At 39.1% G+C, this 26,666-nt stretch overlaps 1 protein-coding gene across 1 annotated transcript in view; it reads left to right on the forward strand.

Moving 5' to 3' along the window:
- Positions 1 to 26,666, forward strand: part of GUCY2C (guanylate cyclase 2C) — an 80,397-nt gene that overhangs the window by 23,768 nt on the left and 29,963 nt on the right. Inside the window, exons 8-15 of the mRNA XM_061206503.1 lie at positions 1,592 to 1,727; positions 9,765 to 9,850; positions 12,211 to 12,322; positions 18,634 to 18,715; positions 21,625 to 21,730; positions 24,994 to 25,056; positions 25,659 to 25,730; positions 26,190 to 26,294. Of these exons, the coding sequence (XP_061062486.1) occupies positions 1,592 to 1,727; positions 9,765 to 9,850; positions 12,211 to 12,322; positions 18,634 to 18,715; positions 21,625 to 21,730; positions 24,994 to 25,056; positions 25,659 to 25,730; positions 26,190 to 26,294 (762 nt within the window). The remainder of the gene's footprint in view (positions 1 to 1,591; positions 1,728 to 9,764; positions 9,851 to 12,210; positions 12,323 to 18,633; positions 18,716 to 21,624; positions 21,731 to 24,993; positions 25,057 to 25,658; positions 25,731 to 26,189; positions 26,295 to 26,666) is intronic.

Raw genomic sequence — 26,666 nt, forward strand, 5'->3', positions numbered from 1 at the left:
GTCCAGGCAAGGCCTGGTTTATTCCTCTTATCCCAGCATCCCATCTGGTTTAGCATTTGTCCCAGAAAAAGAACCTCCAATTGGACATTAAATCATTAATGTCTCAGGACTTCCCTGGTGGTCTAGTGGTAAAGAATCCGCCTTCCAATGCTGGGGACGCGGGTTTGATCCCTGGTCAGGGAACTAAGATCCCACATGCCGCGGGGCAACTAAGCCCGCGCGCCACAACTACTGAGCTCACATGCCTCAACTCTCAACTAGAGAGTCCGTGTGCCCACGTGCCGCAAAAACTGCAGAGCCCATGCGCTCTGGAGCCCGCACGCCACAACTAGAGAGAGAAAACCCGAACGCCACAACTAGAGAGAAGCCCACGCGCCGCAAAGAAGACCAGACACAGAGGAAAAAAATAAAATAAAGAAATTTTAAAAATATATTTAAAAAAATCATTAAATGCAAGACCCCTGCCTCTAATACCACTTTGGGTGTTATCAGTCACTGCACCTTAACGCGACTAAATTCATCGGATGTTTTCTGCCCTCAGACACAGTTGAGAGCAGGTTGGAGAAGGAAGTGATGGGGCAGTCTGTCCTGAGGGCCCTGAACAACTTTGGGATGACAAGGCCCAGAGAGCAGTGAGGAAAGTTGGGGACCTTTGAGAGAATCACAGTTTTGCCTAGACTAGCAGTTCTAAACCCTGTGTTTTGCAACCCTGCCAAAATTAGGGGCTGCAACCCCTTTGGGGGCTGGGTCTTAACTGATTCTTTTCATGTCATGAAAGGATGATTTCAGCAAAAGACACTGAAACCAATGAGCAGTGTTTTAGTTTCTCCTTTTTATATTTTCTAGCAAATATACTTCTGGGTGTAGTATTCACATATCATTTGCACAGCTTCTAGGCTCTGGCAAAAGTCTGATTCTTCACAGGTGGGAGTTCCCACGTGTCTGAGCCGACAGAACTCACGTGGTCTCAGGCGGGCACAGAACTTTTAATCCATAGCCCATCTCTGTGAAGACAACCACACAACTGTTGCAAAGGCAGAGGAGTTCTGACCCCCTTCTTATGTTCCCCAGGGCAGACCTTTGTGGCTTGAACTAACACCCAGTCAGGACTATCTCCAAAGCAAATTCAATGGTATCATCCAATCAAAACTCTTCCCACCCCATCAGGATACTCAAAGGCAGTGGGGTTGTTTTTGTTGCTGTTCTCTTTTCCTCTTAAATGAAAGCATTATTTCTATATAAAACCTTACAGGAATCGAAAATGCTGTATGTTGTCCTTCCTGGTCGAAGTAAAATATTTTCTCATAATGGGAAGGAGGAAGCACAGCCGCTTTTAGATACTTCCCTAAAGGCAGGGTTTGCAGTTTATTGATCCCAAGAGAAGACAGAATTGTCACGTGGGGATGATAAAGAGCCCTGGTCCAAGAAAAGTTTTTCCAAAACTTCCTTTAATACCACCCCTACAATTCCCCTAATGTTCCTTTACCTTTCTAGTTACCCTGCTGACCCCAAGAATGTTTTTCTCCAGGTTCAAGACCAGAATCTTTTTTTTTTTTTGGAACTCATTTTAAGATTTTCCTTTCTCATTCAGGCAAAACATGATTTCGCTGCTGCCTACTTTGATGGAGTCTTGCTCTTTGGACACATGTTGAAGATATTTCTTGCAAATGGAGAAGAAGTTACCACCCCTAAATTTGCTCATGCTTTCAGGAACGTCACTTTTGAAGGTACCGGTTTCCTAGGAGCAAACAACACTTACCTAACAGTTTCTAGAGGAATCTGATGAAATATGGGCCCTGTGGGCAGACTTCGGGAAGCAAAGAGAGGGTGTGGCAATAAATGGATCAACAGCTAAATACCTTTAACTTAATTGGAGGCAAACATAATTGCATAAACCTTGGGGATGCTATAATCTATAACTAGACCCCAGTTTATGCTTCAGAACTTCAGAATCTTTGGATATCAAAGAAAGAGCAGGTAGCTCAGGCCCTGTACTTATGACCAGGCTCATCACAGGGCATTTTGGGCAGTGATGTCCTGACTTTGCTTAGAGACCAGCAAGAAGAGAAATAGCTGCAGTTTGATTTTCGTCCTTCCATATCTCCCTTTCTGTCCTTCAGGGATCAAGGACCCTGTGTTACTTCTCTAACTAAAAAACCTCTCATAGCAATGCCATCCAAAAGCTCCCAATACATGTCCCTCTGAGCCACATGGATCAACATTCCTTTTCTACACAAACCCCTATGGAAACTTCTTTCATTTCCCAGATCTCGTCCAGATACTAGGAAGAAATTTCCTTTTAGATTTAATGTGTATTACGTAAAAGACAAATGATGGTTCACTTCTCTAACTTGCCTGAAATCTTTACTCTGGAAAACCTTTATCCTGCTGCAGAGTGAACCTTCTTCTCTTGGCTTCAGAGGGCAGCAGACACCCAGCAGTAAGGACTGAGGGCTGTACCAGCATCTGTGGGGTATGACAATGACAGGAAGAGATCACTTCTGCTCCCCTGAAAATACAGGGAGGGAGGGAGAGTCATTAATCATTCCCTGTATCCCAAGTTCTGCCAGTGACTTTATGTGCATTTTTTCTCAATTTTTTTTATTGTGGTAAAATACACATAACATAAAATTTACCATCTTAACCACTTTGAAGTGTACAGTTCTGTGTCATTAAGTACATTCATATCGTTGTGCAGCCATCACCATCCTCCATCTCCAGAACTCTTTCATTTTGCAAAACTGAAATTCTATTCTTACTAAACAATAGCTCCCCATTCTCCCCTCCCTCTAGCCCCTGGAAACCACCATTCTACTTTTTGTCTTTATGATTTTTACTACAATTTTGACCACGTAATCTTATGATTATGATTTATATGTACCTCATATAAGTGGAATCATACAATATTTTTCTTTTTGTGCTTGCCTTATTTCACTTAGCATGGTGTCCTCAAGTTTCATCCATATTGTAGGATATGTTTCCTTCCTTTTTAAGGCTGAATAATATTCCATCATATTATATACAACGTTTTGCTTATGCGTTCATCTGTCGATAGACACTTGAGTTGCTTCCATGTTTTCGCTAAGGTGAAGAATGCTTCCATGAACATCAGTGTATAAAGGTGTCTTCAAGACTCTGCTTTCAATTTATTTGAGTACATACCCAGAAATGGAATTGCTGGATCATATGGAAATCTCATTTTTAATTTTTTGAGAAACAATCATATTGTTTTACACAATGGCTATACCATCTTACATTCCTACCAATAGTAGTGCACAAGGGTTCCAATATTCCACATCCTCATCAACACTTTTATTTATATATATATATATATGTTGATGAGGAGAGAGAAATATATATATTAGCCATCCTAATGGGTACGAAGTGGTGTCTCATTGTCATTTTGACTTGCATTTCTTTAATGAATAGTAATGTCGAGCACCTTTTCAGGTGCTTATTGGTCATTCGTATATCTTCTTTGGAAAATGTCTATTCAGGTCCTTTGTCCAGTTTTTTTTTTTCTTTTCTTTTCTTTGTCCATTTTTGAATTGTGTTGTTTTCTGTTGTTATTGTTGAGTTTTAGGAGTTCTCTATGTATTCTGGATGTTAATCCCTTATTAGATATATGATTTGCAAATGTTATATCCCATTGTGTGAGATGTCTTTTCACTGTGCTGTCGTTTTATGCGCAAAATTTTTAAACTTTTCATGAAGTCCAATTTGTCTACTTTTTCATTTGTGCCCTATGCCTTTTAGTATCACATCCAAGAAATCATTGCCAAATTCAGTGTTGTGACGCTTTTGCCCTGTGTTTTCTTCTAAGGGTTTTACAGTTTTACGTCTTATATTTAAGTTGTGGCTGCATTTTGAGTTGACTTTTGTATATGGCATTATCAAAGGGTCTAACTTCATTCTTTTGCATATGGATATCAAATTTTCCAGCACCATTTGTTGAAAAGACTATGTTTTCCCCCATTGAATTGTCTTGGCACCCTTGTCGAAAATCATTTTACCATATATGCAGTGTTTTATTTCTGGGCACTCTATTCTATTCCATTGGTCTATTTGTCTGACTTTATGCCAGTATCTTTTGATTACTGTAGCTTTGTAGTAAGTTTTGAAATCAAGAAGTGTGAGTCCTCCAGCTGTGTTCTTCTTTTTCAGAATTTGTTTTGGCTATTCAGGGTCCCTTGAGATTCCATATGAATTTTATGATGAGTTTTCCTATTTCTGCAAAAAATATCATTGGGATTTTGATAGGGGTTGCATTAAATGTGTCAGTTGCTTTGGGTAATATTGATTTCTTAACAATATTAAGTCTTTCAATCCTTGAATATGGGATGTGTTTTCATTTATTGATGTTTTCTCAAGTTTCTTTCAGAAATGTTTTGTTGCTTTTATTGTACAGGTCTTTCACTTCCTTGGTTAAGTTAATTCCTAGGTATTTTATTCTTTTTGATGCTATTTTAAATGAAACTGTATTCTTAATTTCCTTTTCTGATGGTTCATTGTTAGTGTATAGAAATGAAACTGATTTTTTTGTGTTGACTTTGTATCTTGCTACTTTGCTGAGCTCTTTTATTAGTTCTAACAGGTTATTTGTGTTTGGAATCTTGTGAGTTTTCTACATATAGAATCATATTTTCTGTGAACAGAGTTAATTTTACTTCTTCCTTTCCAATTTGGATGCCTTTTTTTGTCTTGCTTAAATGCTCTGGCTAGGTCTTCTAGTACTATGTTGAATAGAAGTGGTGAAATTGGGCATCCTTGCCTTGTTCCTGATCTTAGAGGAAAAGTTTTTAGTCTTTCACCATTGAGTATGATGTTTGCTGTGGGTTTTTCATATATGGCTTTTATTATGTTGAGGTAGTTTCCTTCTGTTCCTAGTTTGTTGAGTGTTTTATCATGAAAGTATTGAATTTTGTAAAATGCTTTTTCTGCATCAATTCATATGATCATGTGGTTTTTTTCTTCATTCTCTTGTAGTGTATTATATTGATTAATTTTTATATGTTGACCCATCCTTGCATTTCAGGAATTAATCTTATTTGGTCATGTTGTATTCTCCTTTGAATATGCTACTGAATTCTGTTTACAAATATTTTGTTGAGGATTTTTAGATCAATGTTCATAAGGGATATTGGTGTGTAGTTTTCTTTTCTTTTTGTGTCATTGTCTGGCTTTGGTATCAGAGTAATTCTAGCCTCATAGAATAAGTTACGCAGTGTTTCTCTCCAGGTTTTTGGAAGAGTTTGAGAAGGATTGGTGTTAATTATTTTTTTAATGTTTGGTAGAATTCACTGGTAAAGTCATTAGGTTCAGGGCCCTTTCTTAGGGGGTAGAGGGTCTGGAGATTTTTGACTACTGATTCAGTCTCCTTACTAGTTATCGGTCTATTCAGATTTTCTGTTTCTTCATGGTTTTGTTTTGGTAGGTTTTGTGTTTCTAGAAATTTGTTCATTTCATCTAGGTTATCCAATTTTTTGGCATACAGTTGCTTATGGTACTGCCTTATATTCCTTTTTATTTCCTTAGAATTGGTTGTAATGTCTCCACTTTCATTTATGATTTTAGTAATTCAAGTCTTCTCCTTTTTTCCTTACTCTATCTGGCTAAAGGTTTGTCAATTTTGTTGAACTTTTTGAAGAACCAACTTTTGGTTTCATTGATTTCCTCGATTGATTTTCTATTCTGTATTTCATTTATCTCTGCTCTAATCTTTACAGCTTCCTTCCTCTGCTACCTTTGGGTTTAATTTGTTCTTCTTTAACTGGTTCCTTAAGTTGTAAAGTTAGGGTGTTGATTTGAGACCTTTGTTGTTTTTTAATGTTAGCATTTATGGCTATAAATTTCCCCTTAGCACTGCTTTCACTGTGTATGTCCCATAGTTTTGGTGTGTTGTATTTTTATATTCACCTATCTCTAGGTCTTAAAAATTTTCCCTTGTAATTTCTTCTTTGAGCCATTGGTTATTTAAGTGTGTGCTGTTTAATTTTCACAAATTGGCGAATTTTTCAGTTTTCCTTCTGTTATTGATTTCTAACTTCATCTCATTGTGGTCAGAGAAGATACTTTGTATGATACCTATCTTTTAAATTTTACTGAGACTTAATATGTTGCTTAACATATGGTCTATTCTGGAAAATGTCCTACAGGCACTTGAGAAAAATGTGCGTTCTGTTGTTGGGTAGAATGTTCTGTATTTGTCTATTATATCTAGTTGGTTTATCATTTTGTTCAACTCCTCTATTTCCTTACTTATCTTCTGTCTTGTTATTCTATCCATTAGTGAAAGTGGAGTATTAAAATCTCCAATGATTATTGTAGAACTGTTTATCTTGTGCCAATTTTTGCTTCATATTTTTTGTTGGTCTGTTGTTGGTTACATAAATGTTTATACTTGTTATATATTTTTGCTTTATTGAATGTTTTATTAATATATAATGAATTTCTTTCTTTGTCTCTTGTAAACTTTTTTGATTTAAAGTCTGTTTATTTGATATTAGTGTAGGCACCTCTGCTCTCTTTTGGTTACTATTTGCATGAAATATCCTTTTCCTTCCTTTCACTTTCAACCCATTTCTGTCTTTGGATCAAAAGTGAATCTCTTATAGACATCATACTGTTGGATCACTTTTTTAATCCAATTTTTGAATTTCTATCTTTGATTGGAGTATTTAATCCATTTACATTTAAAGTAATTACTGATAAGGAGAGATTTATTCTGTCACTTTGTTATTTGTTCTTTATATGCTGTATAGCTTTTTTACCCCCATTTCCTGCATTACTGTCTTCTTTTGTATTGTTTATTTTTTATAGTGAAATGTTTAAATGCCTTTTTCATTTTTTGTGTATATTCTTTAGCTATTTTCTTTGTGGTTACCATGGGGATTACATGCTAAAATTATAACCCTCTAGTTTGACATTATACCAGTTTAACTTCAATGAATACAAAAACTCTCCTCCTTTAATAGCTCCATTCCCATCCCTTTCAGACATTGGTGTTGCAAAATTACATCTTTATACTTTGTGTCCAAGTAGGAAACTAATGTTTTTTTAAGCATTAGTCTCCTAAATTGCTTCAAAATCAAAAGGTGGAGTTACAAACAAAAGTTACAATAATACTAGCTGTTAGACTAATTTTTTTTAATGTATCCTCTCTCTCTCTCTCTCTTTTTTTTTTTTTTGGCTGTGCTGGGTCTTTGTTGCTGCGCGTGGGCTTTCTCTAGTTGTGGCGAGCAGGGGCACTCTTGGTTGCAGTGCGTGGGCTTCTCATTGTGGTGGCTTCTCTTGTTGCGGAGCACAGACTCTAGGCACATGGGCTCAGTAGTTGTGGCTCACGGGCTCTAGAGTGCAGGTTCGGTAGTTGTAGTGCACGGACTTTGTTTTTCCGCAGCATGTGGTATCTTCCTGGACCAGGGCTCGAACCCATGTCTCCTGCAGTGGCAGGCGGATTCTTAACCACTACGCCACCAGGGAAGCCCTGTTCATCTCTTAAGTCATGTAGAAAACAAAAAGTGGAGTAACACATTGTTCTTACAATAATACTAGATTTTGTAATTGCTTGTGTATTTACCTTTACTGAGATCTTTATTTCCTCGTATGACTTCAAGTTACTGTCTGTTGTTCTTTCATTTTAACCTGCCAGACTCCCTTGAGCATTTCTTGCAGGACAGGTCTAGTGGTAGGTAACAAACCCTCTCAACTTTTATCTTAGAATGTCTTACTTTCCTTTCACTTTGAAGGACAGCTTTGTTGAATAAAGGATTCTTGATTGACAGCTTTTTCTTTTAGCATTTTGAATATATCAGCCCACTGCCTTCTGGCCTTCAAAGTTTATAATGAGAAATCTGCTTATAAATCTTATTAAACATCTCTTATATGTGATGAATCACTTCTGTCTTGCTGCTTTCAAAATTCTATGTCTTTGGCTTTTGACAATTTGATTATAATGTGCCTTGGCATGGATTTCTTTGAATTCATCCTACTTGGCATTTATTGAGCTTCTTGGATGTTTATATTCACGTGTTTCATCAAATTTGGGAAGTTTTCAGCCATTATTTTTTTAAATAGTCTCTTTACCCATTTTTCTGTCTTCTCCTTATGGGGCTTCCACAATGCATGTATTGGTCTGGTTGGTGGTGTCCCACAGGTCCCTTACGCTCTGTTCACTTCTCTTCAATCCTTTTTATTTCTATTCCTCAGATTTGATAATTTCCATTGTCCTATATTCAAGTTCACTAATTCTTTCTTCTGCCTGCTCAAATCTGCCTTTGATCCCTCTAGTGAATTTTTTATTTCAGTTACTGTACTTTTCAGTTCCAGAATTTCTTTCTGGTTTCTTTTTTAGGTTTTCTACCTTTTTATCACTATTTACATTTTGTTTGTACATCATTTTCTTGACTTTATCCATGCCTTCCTTTAGTTCTTTGAGCATCTTTAAGACAGTTGTTTTAAAGCCTTTGTCTAGTAGATCCACCATCAGGTCTTTTTCAAGGATAATTTCCATTGGGTTTTTTTTTTTCTCTTATTTTGAATGAACCATACTTTCCTGTTTCTTTGTATGCTTTGTGATTTTTTTGTTGAAAACTGGACATTTGAATCTAATAATCAGTAATCCTGGAAATCACATGGGGAATGGGGAATTTTCTCATTCCCCAGGGTTTGCTGTTTTTTGGTTTTGCTTTTTGTTTCTGTTTTTATTGTTGTAGGCTATCTCTGCTGAGGATCAGCCTGAGGTGTAAACTTAAGGCCTTCTTAGGTCTTTTCTGAGCCTCTGCCTTCCCCTGGGCATGTGTAGTAGCTTTCTAATTTCCCCCATATATGCAGTTGCTTGAATATTCTAGTCTTCAATGTCTGGCTCTCAAAGGGGAAAAAGAGAAAAACGAAGGGGGATTGAGGGGAGCACCAACCCTTTACATCCCTTGAAAGTCATAATCAGCAGAGGGGGAAGGGCTTCAACAATGGGGGAGGTGCAACGGCAGTGGCTGCCACCTTTTTGCCTGCACCTCTGTGATCATAAGCAGCAATTAGTCACCTGCTACCTGTACCTATAACCTGGAACAAGTTAGTAATATTTCTGACCTCAGATTTCTCATCAATAAAATGGAGATAATAACAGCTTCTATGTCATGGTATTTGGGGAAGAATAATATGATAAATGCATATGAAGCACTTAGCACAGAGCCTGGTCTAGTAAACACAAAATAAATATTAGCTATTATATTGAACCATGTGAAATTACTGATATTTGATCAATTTTTTTCTTTTACCTAAACAGCCGTTTCATAGGCTCATCCTATATGGCTATAATTTCATAGTTGAGAAAACTGAGACTTAAAGAACTTAACTTTTTCAATGTGTTCAGCTAATACATGGTAGTGAAGGGATTTTGACCTTTTTACAATCTAAGTTAGATTATGGAGTGACAAACACTGTGCCACTAGTTTAGTAAATACTCTCAACAAAAACTTGTCACTAATAATCAGGAGAAATCTACTGACTGATTACATTTAGTGTCATCATTCTAAATGCAATGAAAAAGAATTTTCCTTCTAACTAAATACCGTCTCTTATAAAAATATACTTCAGAGATCTCAGGGCCAAGAACCAATCCAGATGCCCTCAGATTACATCATTAAGGTCAATAATTTTTCAGTAAAATAGAGCAATTTGAATCTATTTTATACCCTCTGTCAGGATGTAACTGGTCTTTCAGTCAAGAAGTCAACAATGGCCTCTAACTCTTTCTGATTTTGCCCTAGGGCATGTGGGTCCTGTGACTTTGGATGACTGTGGGGATATTGACAATACTATGTTCCTTCTGTACACCTCTGTGGACACCAACAAAGTACGTCTGACTTCTTATCACGAACTTGGGGTTAAGTAACTAGGTGAGGAGGGTTATCCTGGAAGGCAAGTATTGGGTTGGCCAAAAGGTTTTCTGTAACTAAGATCCTACAGAAAAACCGAACGAACTTTTTGGCCAACCCAATACTAGCAAAGGAATTAGGAAAGTTATGTTTAGAATCTAGAGGTTAGTTTATTTCAGATTTACGATTATGCCCCCCTTGGGGCCATATTCCTTAAACATTTTCTCCCATAGAACTTCTTATTCAGAGTATCCACTCTATTTACTGTATAAAAAATACCCACCCAGAAAACACTGGTATAAAGACCAGACTGTTGATGAGATACCAATGAGAAGGTGATGGTTTTTTCCTAAGAATCGTTTATTCATTTCCACAACTAAAAATTTGAATGAAGCATTACCTATTCTCTCTCCTTCTGAAGTCTCAGGAAAATCATTAATTGTGTAATCCCTCTGGCACATACAAACAGCCTTCTAATGTTATGCTTTATGTTCACACACTATATATACATAGTACATATCTGTCTATCTGTATATAAGTAGATATATATTTACATACCTACATATGTGCTTTATATTCACACACTGTATATACATAGTACATATCTATTTATCTATAGATAGATAGATATATTCACACACCTACATAGTAGGTTCTTTGAAGAAAGGGAATGGATCTCATTTCTCCATGTCTCCTGTGCTTAGCTTCTTATCTGGCACATAGTTGATGGCTGCTAAGCGTTTAATTTAAAAACAAAAATACCTGCCTTTATGTCACCCAGAGTCGTGCCCATCATGAACTAGAATCCACTGTTCTAACCAACCAAATGGTAGATAGAAACCTTTTCTTCTTTAAGAAGTTAGGTCCTGACATAACCAGGAATCTACTAGAAAAAGTTTTTCATTTTTTCATGTAATTTTCCAATATGAGCATTCTGACGTCCCTAACTCATATATTGAGTGTATGTATTGACCCAGCTTTGTAAAAGACATCTATAATGAGAAATGTGGAAAGCTAGAGAAAAGATGCTCAGATTGAGAAAGTTAAACTAGAAGTTCGGGGCGGGGGTAGCAGCATTTCAGAAAAGTAATGCATCGTTTTTAGTTACATTGTTTTAGTTATACTGAACCTTTACTATAATGCTGTATTTGGCATCATACCATGGGAATACCTTAAAATGAAATCTGCTCAATACTTCAGTTTCTAGTAGTAACTACTGAGATAACTACGTGCCCCTCTAAGTTATTTGCACCTGGGATGATGCCTTTGCCTCCCTTGGAGAGAGGCAGATACCTGCGGTGAGATTCTATGTCAGCCTTGTGATTGCTCTTCAAAATGAAAAATGTGGTTCTGTGCACTTACTGTCTCCACAGGCAAGCCTAGTTGAACTTTTCAGTAATCTAATGCCATCAGTTGTGCTGTATGATATGTATCTATGGGGAAAACAGGGATTAATTCTCAAAACATAGGGCTATAGATAAGTTATTCCATAACCAGAGTAGGTCTCAGTAGAGATATAATCTACTAGCCCCTAATATATAGGATATTTTCTATCCTCAATATATGCAAGTTTATATTCTGTTTTCAAGTTAAGAGTACAGTTTTGAAAATATAAAATTTTGTCCAGAATGTTTTGAGGCAGCAGTGGTGAATTTAGAAGGATGAACATTTTCCAGATGTCTCTTACAAAACTGACTCAATATATGCAGCAGTAATTTAAGGATATATTAATATTTCCATTGACAGATTACTTGAAAAAGAAACCTTTTATCTTGGAAACCTAATGAGTGTCATGTCTAAGAAAGCACATGAGAGCATAGGGCTAGAAGAAATTCAAAAATTATGTAATTGACAGAACTTAAGAAATGTAGAATTCTCTAGGAGCCCCTTGACATGTATAAATATGCATAATGGATGTTAGCTATGGTGCATTTTCTCAAGACATCATTTTTAATAACAACTTAATATTGTGGAAAACACTGCTGCCTCCCTTGTCATGTGACTTGGAGCTAACCATTTAATTTTTTGTGCCTCTATTTTAACATTAGTAAAATGAAAGACTTGAACTAGAAAGACCCAAAGAATCTCTGCTGGGCAGGTGTAGCATATGGTCATAAAGAAACAAAAAACTAATTGGCCCACATGGAGCTTAAATCCACGTTCATGGTGAGAACCAAGTGGATGCTAACTAGCTCCTGGCTGGTAACATTTGCCTTGTTTCACTGAGAAACATTGCTATGAAATTCAAATGTCACTGGGCAGCACGGTCAGTCTCATCAGAAGTCATTCTAAAATGTCTTTTTCTGTTCATCCTTCTTCTTTTCATGCCCTGACACAGTACAAGGTTCTTTTGACCTATGACACCCGCATAAACCAGACTAACCCGGTGGATAAGAGCCCCACATTCATCTGGAAGAACCACAAACTTCCTAATGATATTCCAGGCGGGGGTAAGATATCCTTCGTGAAGTTTCTTTTCCTGAAATTGTTTTTTTGGTAAGGAGAGTAAATTCTGTGGTTTATGAAATTAGCCTGTGTTTTCTGTTTTGTTTTGCTTATTGTCTGTATTAGATTTGCCAGGTTTGTAAACATGGACTTTACGTCTCTGTCCAATGAATAATATTACAGTTCTGATAAAACACTGAAGATATCCCATTCTAATTTAGCTATAACTGTCTTTAATATAACGTGTCTTTAATAGGGTGTCCTACCTACCCCTTGACGTAAATTTTCCTATAGAAAACTAGGTTTGGCAATTGGCAAAATGAACACAGAGACACATAATCTCACTCCATTTACATTTTACTGAAGGAAACTCATGGAATATATATTTCAGCAAGGAATACTCGATGTCATTAGGCTGAGGGTGGTAAGTGAGCGTGGCCTCTAAAGTCTCCCCCGTTTCCTCGGAGGACACACATACTTGGGTCATAATGATGGTTACCCTCCTACCTGAGATGAGGTCCTATCATGTCATGAAAGCCCTAACACGGCTAGGTCTTCACCCGTGCAACTTGCCATGCAACTGTATAACACTGACTGTCACTGGACAGGGCCAGCTGCGTATCTCATGGGCAACAAGGTCTCAGGACACTCTGCCCATGGCTGGCTTGGCCAAGGCTTTCCACAATGAATAGTAAGTAATTCCATGTTACTAATCAATTTTTAGGAAAAAAGTTTAAATTTGAACAAATATTTATGCCCAAAGATGCAAAAGAAAAAAAAAGGTGGAAACATTATTAATAAGATGACTTAGAAAACTACAATGTATTCATAAATGGGGCAACATGCAACCAATTAAAAATAATTATTTACAAAGAATTTTAAATGACATTGGAAAAGTTATGAGTAAAGTAATACAGCTTTTTTATTTAATGAAAGTCTAACTTTGCAAAACAATGTATAGAAATAAGACTGCAGAAAAATATGCTAAAATGTCAATAGTCGTAGCCTCCGAGTAGTAGTATCCTGATTTTCTTTTTGCTTTTTAATATATTTCTTAGTTTTCTAAATTTTCCATAATGACTCTATTAATTTACCATTTTTTAACAATATTAAAAATTATAAACTAGAAATACTTCTAGCCCTGCTCTACAGCCAGAAACTCTGGCTGAAAGGTTGATCTGGCTGAAGAGAACAGTTCTGATGAAATGGGCTTGTTTACATTATGGCTGTAACTATGTTTCTAGTTCTTGTGTTCCATGAGTCAAATGTGGTTAAAAATGAATCCTGTGTTTTTAGTCAATAGACATGAGGTAGTTGACTGAAGCAAAGAGAGAGGTAGGAAGTAGGGATCCCATTCTTCCAAATGATTTACCGTCATCATTGCTTTTTAAAGTTGATTTGTTTTCTTTAGCAAGCTTTTTTTTTTTCTTTTTAATTATCTCTAGAACCATCTTCAAGCTTCCTAGATTCAAGCCAAACTTGACTTCTGAAATATATCTCTTTTCTCACAGGCTTCTGCAACTCTGTGCTTCTTTCTTTTGTAATTTTTTGAGTTAAAATTATTTTTCTTTTTCCTTAATTATAGCCCTCAGTGACAGAGTTGGGTTTGTATTTTTAATATATTTCTTTAAAAGTTTTTAGATATTTTGGTTATTAAACAGAAGGTCTGTACTGTGTAAAATAATGAACTTCTCAAAACATGATTTTTGAGAGAATTCTCATTATTTACCTAAACGAGATCACATTAAATATTTACATTACATACGACAGGGACGTTGCCTCATCCTGGACAACTTTACTTCATCCTCAGTTAACTAGAAAATTCAGTTAGCCAGAGCTTTTCATTCTTTAACTGTTACATTTAGTTTCAAACTTTATAAAGTAAGTAACTCAGTCTTTCAAATAGTATACAAATAAGATAGTCATGCCTGGTCTTTCATCTGTGTACACAACTGCCAACTAAGTAACAGAACGTTTCATCTGGAGATTCTACCATCATTGTCTTTTCATTCATCTGACAAATATTTACTTAATGCCAGACAATGTTCTAAGCACCTGGGACACAGCAGTGGACAAGGCAGATTTGGTTCCTGTTCCTCACCCAGGCCTTCGTCAGCTGCCTCCTGGGTGCCAGTGACATCCATCTGTCTTCCTGCTCAGCCCCACCTCCTGCCCACCTCAAACCCAGCCACCACTGCCGCCAGAGGGACAGCGCGAATCCAGTCGCATTACCCAACTGCTGCTAACCCTTCGATTGGCAGCTCCGCTTTGCCTTCAGCGTCCAAATGACTTATTATAGCGCAAAATGTCCCTGATCTTCCCACGTCTCCAGCCTTCTATCTCATCTTACCTGAAATCTCTTCCCCACTCTCTCAACTTCCTCCTACTTCCTTGAAGAAAGGGTCTTGCAGCTTCACGCTCCTGTGTCTTTATCGATGCTACTCCCTCTGACTAAAATCTATCACCACCCCCCCATAGAACTAGTAAACAACCACTCATCCTCAATGTGTAACTTGGATTTCACCTCTCCTAAGCTTTTTCTTAGCATCTCAGGAGGTTATTGATCTTGCCCTTATTACACCGGACTTCTAGCATATTACTTATATCTCATTTATTTGTTTACACCATACACCGTGTAAGTGTAGGGTCCATTCTTTACTCAGACACAGTGCCTTGAAAGGAAGGAAAGAAGGAAGAAATGAAGGGAGGAAATGAAGGGAGGAAGGAAAGAAGTAAGGAATGAAAGATAGTATGAGATAACTATGAATATGCTTCTATTCAGTACCAATCTAGACAGTGTTAATTTCAGTCCATTTACTTCTCTAAGTATGAGTATCTTCCTCTGTTAAGTCAGGAGGTTTGTTAACTGATCTCAAAGTTCTTTCCAACAATCATGTTCTATGACCTTGGGGTTATAAAACTCAATCTGCATTCACCGTCTATCTAGTTAAATAGGCTGTGATAACCACAGTAGCCACCAGAGGGCAGCAGAAGCTTAACCTTAGAACTAATGTGATAACGGTGATTTACAAGTATGTTGAATTAAAATTTACGGTATTCAGATAGTATGTAGTGTATTTAAAGATCATAATTATATTTCATGCAATGTGATGTTTACACTAGGGAAGAATTGAGAGGGGCTAAGGACTCAGCAGATATTTCCTCCAACTCATGCTGTAGTCTGGAGGCTGGGTAATTTTAGTAGACTGATGAGTAGAATCGTCTGCACTGTTGAAATTGTATTCCTCGTACTCACTGTTGTTTTGGGGGGGGGTTGGGGGTATGAGAGTGGTGGTGATGGGGATGGAAGTGGTGATTGTAGTAATAAACGGAGTTCACCAAAGTCAAATATGCCCACAATGCAGCTCCACCTCCAAGGGAATAATTTATTTCTGCCCTAACGAGAATAGAAATCCAGAGCTCACATTTTCACTGTTAAATTCTCCCCTTAGCAGAAAACAAAATAACAAGCAGAGGCAAAGTTATAAGTTAGCAAAGCATAACTCCTTCCAATTCATCCCTTATAGAAAGGTGCTGCAGTATGAACCTTACTAAACCCTCTACCTCAGAAAAAAAAAATGGTTAGTTCATTAGAAGGACATAATGTGATGAAACAAAAATGGTTCAAAAAGACATGTGACATGTAAGCGAAGTCTAATTGCACAAGAGACTTTTTTTATGTGAATTTATTTACGTATATTAACATTTGGGCATTTTTCTTTGCCTCTTCTCAGAGAGTGAGATGAGCAGGGCCAAGTTTTTATTCAGTTATTTATTTATTCAGTAATTTTTTACTGATACGTGACCAGGTACCAGGTCTGGTGCTGCGTGCTAAAGGTATCAGGACGAGCAGACAGAACCCCGGCCATGCCCTCAAGGGTCCTTGTTATGGTGCCATGAGAGAGAATACAGTGTGAGGTGTTGAGGTGCTACTTGAATAAGAGCCGGCCACTCATCATTCCAGGGACACCTTCATTAATTATATTTTTATTGTATAAAAATTCATGTGCATGATTTTAAAAGCCAAGAGTAGAAATATTCCTAATGGAAAGTGAGTGTACCTGGTCCCACCTCTGCATATCCCTGGTCTTGCAGTCCCTTCTGCTTAGTTTTTTTCCATATTTTTAAATAATATGCATATATTTCTTGCTTTATAAGCTTTGGATGTTATCTATTTATTTCTTGCATTGATAAATGAAGATATAGTTCATTTTCACTAGCCCTACTTTTCTCTAAGCTCTTCTCAATATAGTTATATCTTTTTGTCAATACATTTATTGGTGCCTTGTAATTTAAATTAACTTTGCATAAGCTTCGAGTTCTATCAAGTATATATAAAAGTTCTTGCTTCCCAGCTTTGTAAGATGAAGACATTAGTGTCACTTTCCTTTCTTCTACCTCCTTCCCACCTCCCAAATTCTCCTGTATTTTGCTGTAATTTGTCGGGGCTGATAATATTTTTTTGGTAGCCATATGAAGCCCTCTGTCATTTACCTATCAGTTGAAAATTACTAAATATTTTCATTATTATTTTTATAAAACTAGATAGCATGTCAGAATAACATTTCTTTCTGTATAACTCCAATGTCTCTCCTTTGTGACACACACACACACACACACACACACACACAAATGGATTTTTTAAATTCCATATTCTCAAACTATTTTACTTCGTTTTATTTTTAGATTGCGCCTTCCTTGAACGTTCTTCCCTAGAGTTTCTGATTGGGTCTCTCTTATTTATGCTATAAAGAAAAAAAAACCTGTCTCCTTCACCTTATTGCTATTACCTTCCAGCTTCTTACACACTCTCTGTTGCTTGGAATCCATTCCATTTGTTCTTCTTGAACCCTCTAACTTCCTATTCTAATAGGGATCTGTTGAGGCATGTTTGAACAACGACCTTCTTGTACAGTTTTGTTTTTTTAATTTTAATTTATTTTTGGCTGCATTGGGTCTTCATTGCTGTGCACGGCTTTCTCTAGTTGTGGCGAGCGAGCCGGGGCTACTCTTCTCTGCAGTGCGAGGGCTTCTCATTGCAGTGGCTTCTCTTGTTGCAGAGCTCGGGCTCTAGCGCGCAGGCTCAGTAGTTTTGTGGCGCACGGGCCTAGCCGCTCTGCGGCATGTGGGATCTTCCCGGACCAGGGCTCGAACCCGTGTCCCCTGCATTGGCAGGCGGATTCTTAACCACTGCGCCACCAGGGAAGCCCTCTTGTGCAGTTTTATTATTGTTGTTGTCCTTAATCTAGGCTTAGTCCTCTGCACACTCAGAGTCTGCGTCAGTGCTTCGTTGGGTTGGATCCACATTTTCCTGAATTCCACTGACCCTTCAGCGAGTCTCTCAAATTCCTCCTTCTACACAGCTTCACCTACATGCTAATAAATCAAATTCCTTACGTTCTTCATTGACTTCCCTCAATGACCTGGTTGAGCTTGGAAAGGACCAGTGGGCGACACTGTCATTTACTGTTCATTCCACACTGTCCTACTTTTCCTCCGATTTGTTCTCTGTATTGAAAACCAGTTGTCTATTTCTTCCTCTGTGAATCCTCCTTAGGTATATTGGTTTCAAAGACATCAGATAGTCTTCCCACCAAAATTATTTGTGTGCCAGAAACTATTTTATGTTCTTGTAACATTTGATGATTCCCATAAGAAACGAGATGTCAAAACTATAAGGGTAGATGAAATTAAGCCACGTTGGGGCACATTCCAGACAGTTTTCCTCATAGACCAAGGATGCAGGATCTGCATTACCAATGAAGAGATTAATAAAAGACAGATATCTTTTTTTAATTTAATTTTTATTTTATATTGGAATATAGTTGATTTACAAAGTTGTGTTAGTTTCAGGTGTACAGCAAAGTGATTCAGTTATGCATATACATATATCCATTCTTTTTCAGATTCTTTTCCCATAGAGGTTATTAAGAGAATATTGAGTAGAGTTCCCTGTGCTCTACAGTAGGCCCTTGTTGATTATCTATGTTATATATAGTAGTGTGTGTATGTTAATCCTAAACTTCTAATTTATCCCTCCCTCCCACCTTTCCCCTTTGGTAATCGTAAGTTTGTTCTCTAAGTCTGTGAGTCTGTTTCTGTTTTGTAAATAAGTTCCTTTGTATCATTTTTTTTAGATTCCACATGTAAGTGATATCATATGATATTTGTCTTTCTCTAAAAGACAGATATCTTAAAAGGTCTCTCCTTTTCCCCTTCCTCAGATTATATTATCCAACTAGAATCTTGTGAAGTGTGTGTATTCTCTTTTCAAAGAGCCTCACTAGTGCGATTTTCGCTGTCTTTTCTGCCGCAGGCCCTCAAATCCTGATGATCGCCGTCTTCACCCTCACTGGGACTGTGGTCCTGCTCCTGCTTATTGCTCTCCTGGTGCTCAGGTACCTACCAGCCCCTCTAACCTGCTGTGCTCCTCCTTCAGAGAGGGAAGAGGGCAAGAGGGAGACGTCTGACGTCTGTCGATGATAGTATACATTCACAAGAAGGTCTCTGGACAGAGCTAAGATCACGAAGGCATTCAGCATCAAAGACTCTGTCAAGGGCAGAATATTACTCAGTGGATGGATTAGAGCTTACAGTCAGAGACGTTTGAACTCACATCCCACTTCTGGGCTTTACCAGTTGTGTGGTGTTCACCATACTATCAGCAACTTAAACATGTTACTCATCTTCAGTATCCTCATCTGAACTGTTGTGAGGAGTTGAAATAAGGTCCGTATAGTGACCATATACCAGGCATTCTACAGGTAGAAATAGCTATTTCTGCTGTTTTATTAGTATATTGTGAGAAATTTCAGAGTCTCTATATTACATACTTTCAGGCTGGAAGAGGCTTTAGAAATCATCCATTCCAAACCTCCTGCTTTAGCCTGAGGAAAGAGAGACCCAGAAAGCCAAATGGCTTGTCTGGAATCACATCCCCAGGTCGTGTGTTGGGCCAAAGGTAGAACTCAGGCCTTCTGACCATCAGTTCCATGATTGTTCTACTCAGCTTGGACATATGAAGAGCCTAGTGCAGTGCCAGAGACATAGTCTGTATACTCAGAAGTATTTGTTGAATATATAAATGAATGAGTGAGTCCCACACTACCTCCTAATCTGTGTGTGTTAAACACACAAAACTTTCTATCCCATTAGAGTATCGGGATCACTCCCATTTCCTAACTAAACCAGACAACAGTTTTCCTCTATGTATCACACGCTTTGGTCTGTGTGTCACTGTACCTTCTCATCATGAGAGTCCAGTCTGTTGCATGTCAGTTAAAGGTTTCTCCAGGAAAGCAGGTAGATTGTTCTCTTCAGTCTGAAGGCAGAACTTGACTCCTGTGACTCTGTATTACCAAGAAATATAAGAGATGATTTACAGTGTGTGGTGACCATTTAGTTGAAGGTAAGAGGAGACCAAAATTTGAGAAGAGTAAAGGCAGCCAATAGCAGGGCCACAGATGTGGCTATTGTCCCTCAGACACCAAGTCCAAATGGGCATCAGCTTAAGATAGGATGAATCACAAAGTAAGAAACAGTAACAGGTGGAAACAGGCATTTTCCATTTTCTCTAAGCAGGGAAAGCAGAGATAGGGCTCCCTAATGGCCGGAGCAATACTGTGTCCATGAGGAGATATGGAAGACAGATGTTATTCTTATAGTTTTCCATTCCAACAGCTATGCAAGAAAAGTCGTGAATGATTTATAGCATCCTCTAATTCAATATGAATGGCAGTTGGCTCTGTGGAGTCCCAGAAGTCTTCTGCAGTGCAGAGATGAGAGTCCGGGAGCCTTCAAGGCCCTAATAGTCACGCCACTTGCCACCAGGTCTTAGGACCAAAATCTTTGGCCAATAATATACTATTTTATATGTATCTAATAGAGGAATAGTCAGAGTTAAATGGAAGCATAGGAAGAGAATAATCATTTCTGCTTAGGGGACATTCAGAAAGTCATCATCTATGACCTTGAGAAGGTGAGTAGGAGTTTGTCAAATGAGCACAAGCAAAGACAAACTCAGTGACAAATAGGCCAATGGGAAAGAATACAGATTCTAGAATCTGACACGAGCAGGCGTGAGAACTTGGCATATGATGGGAACATTGTGAGTCAGTTGGGAAATGAATGGAACAGTAGGCTGTTGGAACAGCCTACTGTTGGAACAGTAGGCTCTCAATGTGAAAAAAATGAAATTAAAGCCCTACCTGAAACAATACACAAAGATAAAGTTCATTCCATATGGATTGTAAATGGATTACAGACCTAAATGTGAGAAAGCAAACTCAGAAGAAATTAATAGAAAATGACTTTATGTCTCAAGTAGGAAAATACTTCTCAGTCAAGATAAAAAAGAAAAGTCAAAGAAGAAAATAATATAACCATGGCCATAATAAAATCAAAACTTTTTATACAACAAAGCTCAATAAAGCAATAAACCAGAAGAAGGCATTTGCAACGCATCAAAGGACGAAAGATTTGTTTTGCAGAATTTATAAGGAACTCATGTAAATAAATAAGGCAAAGACAATGCAATAGAAAAAATGGGCAAAATTATGAACAGGCAACTCTATAAAATAGCTAGAAAATATTTGAAAAGATATTTAATCTCTCTAATAATCAAGAAAATGAAATGCAAAGCAACAAGCACCATTTCACATACATCCTAAAGGTTAAAAAAAGTTAAACAATACCAAATGTTGTTAAGAATACGGAGGAAACGGGAATTTTCACAGTGGGAGGGCAAATTGGTGCAACCGCTTTGGGAAACAGTTTGGCAATGTCTGTAAAGTTGTGAGTGTGCATTCCTATAACCCAAGAATGCTGCTTTGTCTATACTGTCTGGGGGAAACAATCACAAATTCTTGACATTTTGAATGTTGGGTTACATGTTGTTACATTTTTCTCTGTGCTTTTCTATTTTCTTAATGCATTTTTTAAAAGGCACAAATGCCGAAGAGGAACTGGCTTATTTAGGAATCTGATGTATCCTCTGTTTTCGCCTCACTCTTTCTGTGACATCAGTTCAAATTTTTTATTATAATAAAGGGTTGCCTTAGTGAAGGATCTGAGAAAGTGAAATGAAAAAGAAAAAAAAGAAAGAGTACAGAAGACCATCAGAAATCCTGACAGGTCCACAAAAGGCCTGCACTCACCAGTTTGGAGAACATGGAGTCACCATTGGGCCAGCTGTACTCACCGTGTATCCACCTGAGGGCATCATAGCTCTAGATTTCTCCTAGTGTTCAGAAACCGAATGGCATGAATACTAATACAAACCTATTGGCTGGTTCTATTCCTTTCACAGAAAATATAAGAGAGAATATGCACTTCGTCAGAAAAAGTGGTCCCACATTCCTCCTGAAAATATCTTACCCCTGGAGTCCAATGAGACCAACCATGTTAGCCTAAAGGTAAGGTGTCCCTTACCTGGTGAATGCAAGGGCTGGTGCAACTTGCCAGGGATTTGACAAGACTTTGGTACATGGTATGAAATGTTCCAGGCCAGGATCATTTGTTTCAGAATCCAAGACTTAGATGTTTTCTAACTCTCAGCTTCCTATTTTTCCCTTGGCTCTTCATTGCACTAAATGTCAGCTATTTGAACCAATGAACACTTCGGTGGAGGCTGAGATATGGTGTGTTACTCATTCCTTGCATTTGACCCAGAAGACAAATGCACAGAGCGAGAATTTGTTATGGAAGGGATACGGAAATGGGTAGAGCATTTGAGTTCCTCTAAACCTTGGGGAACTACTCTGCTTATACTAAGGACGTGTGACTTACTTGCTCATTGCTGACAAAAGAGGTCTCTGCTGATATTTGCCCACATTCTCCCTCAGCCAGGAAATCTCAGCAGCCCATGATAACTCCTCCCATCCACTGAGGGTGATGCGGGACCTAAGTGGTCTTATCTACGCCCCACAAGGGCCTCATGAGATGAACTTTATCATCCTAATTTTGCTGATGAGGAAATTGAAGGGCAAAGGGTTGAGAAGCAGGGCAGGATCACACACAGCTAGTGAGTCAGATTGCTACAAATGGTAACAGCTAACATTTCCTGAGCACTTCTTATGTGCCAGATGCATTGACCCATTTCATTGTTCCCGAGCACTTTGAGGCAACAGGGCTAGAATTTCAGGAGCGTGGCCACAATTTGAACCCAGTCTGTATAACTGTGAAGACCACGATCCTAACATTCACCATACACCATAGCCTTATCAGAGGTTTTACACCAAAGCATACTAAGAGGAGATGGAGTCCCAGAACCTCCACGTGAAGGAGTGAGCAGGGTCCCTCAGAGCAGGGCCAAGCCAACATGATCGTGTGACCTGGGGTGCCTACCTGCCTAGAGTCAGCAAAAGTAAAATTGCTTCATGGGTCAGGTTTGTGCTTGGAGCCTCTCCGCCAGCTCCTGGCATTCCACCCCAAGTCGTGCATGCTGCACTCTCGTGCCTCAGGTCCCCTCACGGCTGTGCAAGGGCTGGGTCTTCCCATCCTCCAGAAATGCTCCATGCTCGAAAGTGATGCTCCTGTTACATTCTGAACCACAGAAATAAAGGTGCTGTTGGCAAAGACCAGGGACTTGCCCGGTGGTCCAGTGGTTAGGACTCCAAGCTTCCACTGCAAGGGGCACGGGTTCGAACCTTGGTTAGGGAACTAAGATCCCGCATGCTGTGCAGTGTGGCCAAATAGTTAACCAACTAACTAACCAAATAAATAAATATTTTAAAAATTAAAAAAAAAAAAAAAGACCAATCTGTCTCAGGCAAGTGTCAGGATGAAATCGACCTTGTGGTCATTCACAGTAAAATGTAAACAATCGTCAGATTATTGGATTTTCAAAGAGAGAATTTATTGACCTGAATGACTTACCGGCAGTACCCTGGGAAGGGGAGAGGAGACCTGTAGAAGGAGTGAGTGCTCCCCTGCCTCTGGTGTGACACGAGGATGGGCTCCCACGTGGTTCACCTCTGCCCACGTCCAGCCACGGCTCCACTCCTCACAAGCCACCCCACCGCCTCAAAACCCCAATATTGCACTTTGTTCTTTTGGGTTAAGCCTAAAACATTGTGTCTCTGCGCGTTTTCTTAAAATATAAATACTCCTAGGAGTATACCCCATCTACCCCTTGTCAGGCATGACAGAATTTTTATGAGTTAATTCATCAGTTAAGGAAAAGGCTAAGGAATAGGTCTTGGGGACGGTAACCGAGAAGAAGGAAGGTTAGAAGTGATTCAGAGCCTGGGGAGTCGTTGTTACTCTGAGTTACAGCCCGGCTGGGAAGCAGGCGACTGGGAATTGGCTGTAAGGAGAGGTCTTCCGTTGCTCTGAGTCCGGCAGGGCCGGGAGAAGGCCCACGGAGGTCAGGCAAAGTCAGCAAGAGGGGAAAATGCCATACAACCAGACAGGCGGTGGTTCGAGCTCTGGATAAGGAAGCAAGACTAAGGAGCGAGATGATGAAGAAAGCATCCCGGGCTAGAAGAGAGAGGGTCAGAAAACCAAGGCAGCCAGAGGGAGAGAAGTCAGCAAAGCCCCAGGGGAGAGCAACAGACAGAAAAAAATGGTAAAGGTGCAGAGGACTCATCTGAGGATAAAACACCTTTGCTTGCAAGAAAATGTCACAAAGTTTGTCTCAGTTGATTCTCAGGTATCCCTGTGAGTTAGGATTGCCCAGATAAGGAAGGGACTGAGGTTCAAATGGTTTAAATGACGTATCGAGGCCTGAGAGGGTGAAAAGAATACTAGACAAGAAGTCATGCTTGGGTTCCATATGTTCTTAGGCCACATGTGGTATCCTGTAACCCTTTTGTACCTCATGTATAAAATGAGAAACAGGAGAAGGGGAGACAAGTGACATTTATTAATCTGCATTGTGCTGGCCATCATGCTTGGAACTGGTTATAACTTATGACACTCACATTTTCAAAATGTCCCTATGAGGTAAGTTTTAACAAATATAATACACAGGTTTTTATGAGAATCAAGTGGAAAGATGCAATAGTTCTCAGTCTTTTTTCTGCCTTTAGACTGGCAGACCAAGAGCCATACTAGCCTGCAGGTGTGTGTGTGTGTGTGTGTGTGTGTGTGTGTGTTTCGTTCCATATTTAACTTTTTAAAAAATTAATTACCAAATACAAACATCTGGGAATGGCATAGAAAATCCATATTACGAGCTTCTTTTGACAAATCAGATGATCTGGCAACTCCAGGCTGAACCCAGAGCTGATGCGGCTGCCCCCGAAGCCCCAGCACAGTGTCCCCACATGTGTTGCTACTTGGGCATTTAGGCATGAGTTCGCAACTCAGACGCACAACGTGCTCCCCTAAGAGCATCTGTCTGGAGCTACAGGGGATGGTTCCCAATAGATGGGGGAGCTGAGAGAGAAGGAAGCAAAGGAAATCGCTGGCTGAAATAAGCCACAGGAGGAAGGGAGGAAAACCCAGGGTTAAGCTGGCAGATACTTGGAAGGAAGATACCGTTGGAGGGGGAAGGTGAGAATGATGGGGAACACGAGTCAATTCTGACAGTTGTTCTGAGCCTGCCCAGAGTGCTGTGAGCAAACTACAACAGAAACAGGCCACCCGCAGGGCCTCTCAGCCTTGACTGGCAGGTGGGGGGGCGGGGGAGACAAGGTATGGAGCTTCTGGAATAATTGGCCTTTTCTTGTGCCAGATCGATGATGACAAGAGACGAGATACAATCCAGAGACTACGACAGTGCAAATACGACAAAAAGGTGACTCTAGTCTCCTCTGCTTTTCTGAACTCTCAATCAGGGGTATGTGCTGGGTCTTCTGGCTCATCGTCGCCCCAGCTCTGATGTCGGCAGTGCGATGGCCAGGGTGCCCGGGCTGACCCCAGGGGCTGTTCTTGGAGCCTTTCACAGGGATGGGCAGGGCTCTGCTTCAAGGGTTACAACACTCACAAGTCATGAGTATATTGAAGGAAAAATAGAATTTTTAAGAGGGGGAGAGTGAAGGAAGGAAAAGGAAAAATTAAAGAGATTCAGAGTAGTCTAGGCAACCCTGTATATATTTCAGCTCATTGCAGTGGGAATACGACAATCCCATAGGGTGGTTTTGTATCTTCTTTCCCTCCCTCCTTCCCTCCCTCCCTCCCTTCCTTCCTTCCTTTTCATTTAGTCATTTTTAAGAAACATTCCCATCTGAGCCTACCATATCCCAGGCACTAGGCACCAAGGATATAAACAGCAATTAAAGTGTTACCGCTCTCTAGAGCTTACGGTATTGTGGAAAGATAGACACGTGAGCAAATTATTATAACATGCATATGAGTGGTCATGCTACATTATCTCCTTAATTCAATGGATCTTTGCAGCAAGTGATTCTAAAGGATCTCAAGCACAACGATGGCAATTTCACCGAGAAACAGAAGATAGACTTGAACAAGGTATGCGTCCCTTACTTAAAACCTTTAAGTGAGAAATAGCTTCACTCCATTTTCCCCAAGCATTGAGGTCCCTGCTGGAGCAAGATGTTACTGGGGATGCTGACAGAGAAGCCCTCAGACCAAGAAATGGGTGACCATACTCGCTGAAAATTCTACCAAAATATGTTGAAGAGTGATGTTTGATGGTGTAAAACATGCTGGCATGTCCTAGAAAGTGGTCCTGATGTGATTTGAGAGTAGTCAAAGGTTTGTATTCAAGTCCCCTTGCTGACAAAAAAAAGGCTGTGGGGTAAGATGTAATGCCAAGTGCAGTAGGAAATGAACTGACACTTCATTGTATCAAGAGCAATACATCTTCCCAGAGATCTGAGACACGGCATGTTTTATTAACATGTTAGTTTTTACTCAGGCGCTGCTTTCTGGCTGACTTGCTTTGTAAATAAACATGTTATATCTCAGTTGCTTCAGATTGACTATTACAACCTAACCAAGTTCTACGGCACGGTGAAGCTTGATTCCATGATCTTTGGGGTGATTGAGTACTGCGAGAGAGGATCCCTGCGGGTAAGGAACCAGGATCGTTTCCAATTCCCTAACTAGCCAACCATATGCAAAAACAAATATTTAGTAGCAATTTTAAAGGCTCACTCAGTGAAATAATATCAGAGAGTTATCAGGAAAAGTGTATGGGCCCATATGCTTGTCAAACTAGATCACTCAGATTTTGTCAATCATCCATATTATATCTTTATAAGAAAACTAGCTAAAAAATATTCAGGAGTGTAGACTTGAAAAAACAAAGAACAGATGTGGAATGTGATTGCCTCTTGATTCATTTTATTTTACTTGCATACTTGCTTTTGTATTAAAAGAAACCTGGATGGTCATTACAATAGCAAGGAGGCTTGTTCCTAAGTCCTAGTTCTGCTGTCTAAA

Source organism: Eubalaena glacialis, chromosome 11 (genome assembly GCF_028564815.1).
Source record: "Eubalaena glacialis isolate mEubGla1 chromosome 11, mEubGla1.1.hap2.+ XY, whole genome shotgun sequence".
Classification (NCBI taxonomy): Eukaryota; Metazoa; Chordata; class Mammalia; order Artiodactyla; family Balaenidae; genus Eubalaena; species Eubalaena glacialis.